The 8,310-nt window shown below is 40.2% G+C and overlaps 1 protein-coding gene across 1 annotated transcript; it reads right to left on the bottom strand.

Annotated features, from left to right (window-relative positions):
• Nucleotides 1–7,494: 7,494 nt before the first annotated feature.
• On the bottom strand, nucleotides 7,495–8,004 carry LOC107465174 (uncharacterized). The gene has a single exon (XM_016084169.1). It carries the CDS (start codon nucleotides 8,002–8,004, stop codon nucleotides 7,495–7,497), a length of 510 nt encoding a protein of 169 aa, XP_015939655.1.
• Nucleotides 8,005–8,310: the final 306 nt, after the last annotated feature.

An 8,310-nucleotide genomic window follows, 5' to 3' on the forward strand; every position in this document is an offset into this window, starting at 1 on the left:
ACTCTATAGTGAGTTTTTACTTGACGATAATTTCGTATACTTGCCGAAGGAAAATTTATTGAGAGACAAGTTTCCATGCATCACTCACCTCTACTCTTCAAGCATTTATATCCCGTATGGGCCAACCCTCTACACCCAATATTCAACCCTCAAGCTCTACTACACTTCCATCTCAACCACATAATGATCCACCCATCCCATCACCATCATCTATGGAAGAGCGCCAACATCCATTAATCCAAGAGCAACATGATCCCACTGATACTATTGACATAGAACAAGAGAGAAAGGATCATCTTCGTGAATCCATACTTCATAAGGAGCTAGAGGAGGCACTAAAGGTGAAGGTAGTAGAGACCCTTGAAGTTCACAGCACGGGTGAAGAACTAGTGAAGGAAGACAACAAGGAGGATTTTGTACTTGATGGTGAAGAAATGGTTGAACAGGAAATCATCAAGGATGAATACGATTTCATACTTAAATACCTGGATCAAGCAAGAAATCAATTACCTTTCTGACGTTCGAACATTTAAAGAACCCCATGGCTTCATGTGGGAAATCTATTGAAGAACGTAGCAGGAAGGAGAAATTGGGCACTCCGGTGGATAGTGAGCAGCACGATTTGATATTGGAACAAGTGGAGGAAGCTGAAATTATTGAAAAAGAAGAGGAGGCAGTGGTTGAAGACTTAGGAGATGCTGAACCTCCATGGGAAAGTCAAGTTATAGAGCATCCTTCAGAGACGTTTAAAGCTGATGCTGAGGAGGGCGTCCAACCTCCAAAGCATATCATAGTTGAAGACTTTGAAGGAGATGATCAAGAGATAGATTCAATCATTAACGAATTCTTATCTACATTTGAATCCTCTCCCATTGGACTTGGCATGGAGATTAAAGAAGAAGAAGCACAACCTCCCATGCCCTTGGTGCAAAATGAAGAAGAAATTGAATCGGAAGAAATCGACCAAGAGGAATAGGTTGATATTGAAGAAGATTGCAAAGAGGTGGAAGATGTCGAAGAAGAGCACGAGGAAGTGGAGCTGCACGTTCATTAGAAACACCTCCCCCTAAGTTGTCGTCATCCTTCACAACATTCAAGTGGGTAAAATTCATATCCCTTAGCTTTCTAATTCCACTTGAATATGGGCTACTGGAGACGGATGGTCAACTTAGAGCTCTCTGTGGCATTAAGAGTAAGAAGAAGATGGTCAGTGATAAGATTTATCCTGCAAGGTTCAACATGGTTGTGTGCTCAAAATTTAAATGCAAAGGTTGGTGTAAAGCTCAACTAAATGGGTCTAGGAAGTTGTTTGGCCGCTTTAGTGAGAATTCAGATTGCCTGCCACCCAGTTGGAACACTAATGATCAATAAGAAGACGGGTGCAAAAGTAAGGTTTGGAACCCCGGAATTCAATCTAGAAATCAATACTCTTGGGGCCTTGTCACTTGCTTTAACTTACTTGAAGGCTTTCTGCACCTAGTTTGGGATCCCAGAGGCTACTGGAATTCCAAACACTGGTGGAGATTCCTGGATCAGTACAAGCACAAGCCACCATAACAAGGAGCTCACCAGAATGTCCAACTTAAGGACTTTAACTAAAAGTGCTAGGTGAGAGACAACACACCATGGTATGATCGTTCTCTTTTTAGTTTTAATTTTAGTCTGTTTTCAAATTTTTATTGAACTTGAAATTTTTGCATGACATTCATTGCATTTTGCATTTCTGCATACTGCATAAAAAAATTGCACCTGACGCGACAGCGTTGTCGACGCGTCTGCGTCATAGGTGTGTTGGGAAGAAAACAAATCGAACAGAGAGTCACGCAAGAGTGTAGCTGGAGGCATGCCTGTGGCACAAATCGCCCCACACGAACGCGTCGCCTCCGTGTCACATGTGAAACATGCCTCCCACGCGTCCGCGTCACCCACGTGGCCGCATGACCTGCTAATCGACGTAAAAAGAGTGCATAGCCGAAAGTTATGCTGGAGTGGTGCGGGATTAGTGCTAGACGCACAATCCCTACCATGCGAACGTGTGCCCCACGCATGCGATCGCATCACCCATATTTTGGCAAAATAAGATTTTTGAACAGAGAGTTGTGCGGGCGTCAGGCTGCCCTCGCGCCAGTCGCATAAAACGAGTCACGCGTCCGCGTGACCGATGCGACCGCGTTGATTAACTTAAAGCACAAGTCGCGCGAATGCATCCCCCACGCATCCGCGTCGCTTGCGTCGCACAGCTTATCCTGATCCGCGCCAAAATTTTATCTTTTCTCCCCCAATCCTAATTTTTCCTTACCTCTTTCTTACTTACCCCCTTCTTCCTTTCTTTCATTTCTCATTCTTCTTTTCTTTCATTTTATTTAATTTATTTTCATACTTTCATTCATTGCATTATTTTCATTGGTGTTAGAAATTTATTTGGGTCATTATTTTCTATATTTTTGTGAATTGTTTGACAATTATATAACTTTTAAGAAAAAAAAGGCTGCCTGCATGTTCAATTTAATACTTTCAATAACTTATTTACCATGCATGCTATGTTTTTGTGAAAAAGCCCGTATGGCATCATGCACTTTTCTACATTATTCTATTCTACTATTCAATGCTTGCTTTTCACAAATTCCCTTTACTATTTTATTAATTAAATATAATTGTCAATACCAACGTTATTGTTAGTTTCTCATGACTAATAGTACATTATGGCTTTTAATGCTTGATTTGTGCTACTCATGCCTTTGCCAGCATGCCAATAAACATCTTGCATTTAAATTGCCTCAATTTATCATGCCCTGTTTCTATTGTTGTCCTAATTTCATGGAGTCGCGACCATGTGTTAATGACATTCTTCTTTATTTTAGCATGATTCTTACTAATACTGCCCTCTCCCTTGCTCTACCCCTTTGACTTCATGTCCCTCTCTCTTCTTCCTTTTTCAGGCTGGCCACCGGGAAGAGTAAAGAGAAAGACTCTACAACGAGCATCGGCTGAGAAACGACAACCCCCGCCACCTGCACATCTTTGCATGCACCGAGGATGGTGCAATCTTTAAGTGTGGGGAGGTCGATACCGATCTCCACGAGTCAGTTAGTCCCTTCTCAACACCAATTTTTGTTTTTTATTGTTGCATTTGCATGTTTGATTGCATATCTATTTGATTTTGTGCATATTTTACCACTTGGTTAAAGTAATATTTTCTTTTTCAAGAAATTTTTATAGTATTTCACTAATTTGAATAAAACTTTTTGAAAAACTTGTTTGAAGAAATCTTATTTTGGAACATGGTTTAAAGCTTGAACACACAAAATCAGTGAGATTTTGAGCCTATTTGATTGTTTGCATTTTATCAACCAATATATTTTATTTTTGTGTGTTTTTCTCTCTAATATTGTGATCTTTGTCTTGCTTAAATCTATATTTCCATTAGTTGATGTATGCATGCACTTATATGATTGAGGCATTGTTTCACTAAGCTTACATACCCATATGGCCTTACCCTTCCATTATCCTTTGCAAACCAATTTGAGCCTATTTTACCCATTTGTTCTTTACTTTAGCTCATTACTAACTCTAAGCGGAAAACAATAATGTCTTTAATTTGAATCCTTAGTTAGCTTAGACTAGTAAAAGTGCCCATAACTTAAGTGTGGGGAAAGTGGGTTTGGAAACGTTTGGTTTGAGAATTGAGTATGTTAGACTTTGTGTGAAAATGTGGAAAATGTTAAGAACATGTTTATGCATTCAAACTTTAATCATATGCATTGAGAAGAAAAAAAAGGCAAATAATAAAGGGGATAAAAATGCCCCAAAGTAAGTGTTGGTATCAATGCATATGTATTGTGCACAAATTTAGGATGCATGAATATGTGGAAAATATAGTTAATGGGAAGTTAGATTTCGTATTTTAATTAAATGGATTGTCTTAAGTTAGGTGGAAATTTTATGTTAATTAAGGATTCAAATTTTAGTCCACTTGGCCAAATACAATCCTACATTGACCCTAACCCCATTACAACCCTTAAAAGACCTCTTGATTTGTGTATTGGTGCATTAATTTTTTGTTGATTGTTAGATGAAGAGACAGCTATAGAAAGCATGATTAGGGAAGAGTAGAGTGATTGACCCTAGACACTTGAGAGATTAGAGTGATATACACTACGAGTGAGGGTTCAGTGCTTAATTCTATGTTCCCTGCTTTCATGAGGTATCTTCCTCTTGCAAGTTATTTATATTTTTAGTCTCCTTCAGTTTAACATGAGGACATGCTAATGTTTAAGTGTGGAGAGGTTGATAAACCACTATTTTATGGTTTATATTGTATTTAATTGAGTGATTTTATCAAGCTGTTCACCCGCTTATTCATAGGATTTGCATGATTTTACAATTCCTTCGTAGTTTAGTTCTATGATTAAAAACATGCTTCTTTGGTCTTAATTTAGCTAATCTTAATCTTCTCTTATTACCATTCGATGCCTTGATCTGTGTGTTAAGTGTTTCAGGCTTCATAGGGTAGGAATGGCTTAGAGAATGAAGAGGAAGCATGCAAAAATGGAAGGAATACAAGGAATTGAGGAGATGACCAGCGAGAAGTCACGTGGTCGCATGGCTCACGCAACCGCGTGAAATGGAAGAAATCGGAGTGACGCGTTCGCGTGCCTGCCGCGACCGCGCGGATTGGAAGTTGCACGAATGACGCGAATGCGTGGACGACGCGCACGCGTGGTACGAAAAACGCTGAGTGATGCGATCGCGTGGACGACGGGACACAGGACGTGCGCGATCTGTAGAATTACAAAAGTCGCTGGCAGAGATTCTGGGCCGCATTTCAACCCATTTTTTGGCCCATAAACACAGATTAAAGTCAGGGAACATGCAGAGATTCAAGGCGGCTTTCATAATTCATAATTTTTAGTTTTAGATGTAGTTTTTAGAGAGAGAGGTTCTCTCCTCTCTCTTAGGAATTTAGGATTAGGATTTTTAGAAATTATGAATATTACTTTTTCATCACAGGTTCAATTTTCTTTAATTTATGTTTCTCTTCTACTTTGGATACTCTAATACTTTTATCTGTTTATTATTTATGTTGCCCATTTGATTCATAAATCTTTCCATGTTAGATTTAAAATTTATATTTAAATACAATTGAGGTATTTTCAGATCTATGATTTTCATTTAGCTTTTTATATTCTTGGCTTTAATTGATTAATTGGTAACTCTTGAGTTGTCAAACTCGTTGTTGACTGAATTTTGGAATTCTTCAAGAATTAACTTGAGTTCCACTAACTCTAGTCTTTCCTAAGGAAAGACTAGGACTTGAGGAACCAAACTTATTCCGTCCACTTAACTTACCTTCATAGTTAGAGGTTAACTTAGTTGGAGAAAAATCCAATTCTCATCACAATTGATAAGGATAACTGCGATAGGACTTCCAGTTTTCATACTTTGCCAGGAATTTCATTAGTTATTAATTTATTAATTCTTGCAATCTATTTCTCTTGCTTAAAACCCTTTTTCAAACCCAAACACTGTTTTTCCATAACCAATAATAAAATATACCTCCCTGTAATTCCTTGAGAAGACGACCCGAGGTTTGAATACTCGGTTATTAATTTTAAAAGGGTTTGTTACTTGTGACATCCAAAATGTTTCTAAGAAGTCCCACTATAACTTCTAAACCATCAATCTTCAGTAAGGCGGGCACGTCAGCTCAAGAAGTCCCACTAAGGCGGGCGACTTGAGTGATGAGGCGTGGCACGCCAGCACCTAAGGAGGCCAAATAAAGCTGGGCGTGCCACTTGGTATCGAAGGCGTGGCACACCAACTCAATCATCTCACTTCAGCGTGCCACTTGAACATCCAGGCGTGGCACGCCAACCTCTGGGACCATAGCAAATGAAGGGCGTGGCATGCCAGTTTCATGGCGTGGCACGCTGGTAGTATTTTCCAGAGGAGGAATCAAAGGGCTAGTGAACTCAGGTGTGCCACTTGGAAGATGAGGCGTGGCACGCCAGCAAGAAGATGAAGCAAATGAGGGCGTAGCACGCCAGTCTCATGCCGTGGCACGCTGGTAGTATTTTCCAGAGAGGAAGAAGAGGAGCCAATGAACTCAGGCGTGCCACTTGGATGATGAGGCATGGCATGCCAGCAAGAGGGTGAAGCTTTAAGAAGGGCGTGGCACGCCAGACCGTGGGCGTGCCACGCTGGTACAAATTTCCAGAAGCATGGAGATAAGGAAGATGACCCTGGGCGTGCCACTTGGTGTCGAAGGCGTGGCACGCTAGGTTACTTAGCCATTTAAAATATCCTGGGCGTGCCACTTTGGTTCAAAGGCATGGCATGCCATGGGTTAAATAGAGGACGGCGTGCCCCTTGACTGGAGAGGCATGACATGCCAAATCAAAAACAAAAGGAGCATGACACGCCAAAGAAGTGCCAGTCACACGCCAGCTGGAAGATCACGTTAGTTGAGTTTCTTTTCCCTCTAAATTGTAATTTTCTTTTCACTTTGTAATTTTCTTTTATTTTTCTAGATCTAGGAGTAGTATAAATACCCTTGGAAGTATTGAAAAAGCAAGTCACAGAGTTTAGTTTTGGGATTTCACTTTTTACTTTTCACACTTCATCTCTTCCATCTTTTGTACTTTCTCTCTGAGCTATGAGTAGCTAAATTCCCTCTCATTGAGAGAGGAAGCTCTATTGTACTTGATGGATTAATGATAGTGAATTTCTTCTTCTCTTCATCTTCTCTTTGATTTGCTAGAAGGAATTTCGATTTTCATGTTTAGTGTTCAATTAACTTAGAAATGAGATTGAATGCAAAATGGGTTTCATGGGAACCTTGGAAAAGGAAACATGAAACCATGCTAGAAATCCCTTCTCACACTTGAGTAGAATATGGGTTTTGGTGTTTGGATATGGTGACATACAATCCTCCATCTACTTGGACCTAAGATGATGTGTGGTATAATCAGGGACCAAGCATATCTCTCTTCATGAGCAATTAGACCAAGAAATTGGCTATTGATCAAGATCTGAGAGATTGAGACACCAAGGGATTGGGGCTCAATCAATCATGATTGCCAAGAGGTCAATAAGTTGCATGATTGAAGAGGATATGAGCTGGATTTAATCCAAAGAGACAATATCTCCTGATCTCAATGAATTCCCCCATTCTTATCTCTCCCATTCTTTTATAGCTTTACTTATATTCTAAAAAATCCCATTCTCCTTTGCATTCCTGTTATTTCTATTTCTGCATTTTATTGCTTTCTTTTATTCCTTTGCCATTTATGTTTCTGCCATTTATAATCCTGCACTTACAACTTATTCTGTTGAGCTTGACTAATTCACCAATTGATTAAAATTTCTCAAATCTACCAATCTCTGTGGATACGATCCCACTCCACTGTGGGTTAATACTTGACGATAATTTTGGTGCGCTTGCCAAGAGCAGATTCATCAATACTATTGGGAAAGGGTAGTGAATTCCACCCATCACCGCTCCATGTCCAACACCACAAAGTTAGTGGGAAAGGAAAAGGGTCCAACCCTGACAATCATGTCTTCAACTACTCTTGATGGTATCTTAATAGAACCATCAGCAAGTTGAAGGCACATGCGAGTTGGTTCGACTTCATCAGTCAAACTAAGCTTCTTTATTAGTGAAGCAGGTATTAGTTTGATGCTTGCTCCAAGGTCACATAAAGCTGTCCTTGTACAAGCATCACCTAGAGTGCATGGTATCATAAAGCTTCCAAGGTCTTTAAGCTTCTCTAGTAAGCTGTTCTGAATGATTGTACTGCATTCCTCAATGAGGAGGACTGTTTGTGTCTCTCTCCAATCCTTCTTATGACTTAGAATGTCCTTCATGAACTTTACATAAGAAGGTATCTGTTCAAGAGCTTCTGCAAAAGGGATCTTTATCTCTAATGTTCTGAGATACTCCGCAAAGCGGGTAAATTGTTTATCCTTTTCCTCTTGACAGAGTTTCTGAGGAAATGGCATCTTAGCCTTGTTCTCATCAACATTGTTTGATGAAGGCCGAACGCCATGTGAGTTGGAAGGGGGATTACTAGCTTGCTTAGGAGGATTGTTATCAACGAATGACTGACCTATCTTGCATGGGCGTTCAATGCCTATGCTGCTGCCCCCTTGGGCGTTTGAACGCCCAGTCTCTGCCCTTTCCTGGCGTTCAACGCCAAGAAGGATACCCTTTTGGGCATTTGAACCCCCAGTCTCTGCACTTTTCTGGCATTCAACACCAAGAGGGATGTCTCTCTGGGCGTTTAAATGCTCATAGTCATTTTGTGC

This window comes from Arachis duranensis, chromosome 9, assembly GCF_000817695.3.
Source record: "Arachis duranensis cultivar V14167 chromosome 9, aradu.V14167.gnm2.J7QH, whole genome shotgun sequence".
Lineage (NCBI taxonomy): Eukaryota > Viridiplantae > Streptophyta > Magnoliopsida > Fabales > Fabaceae > Arachis > Arachis duranensis.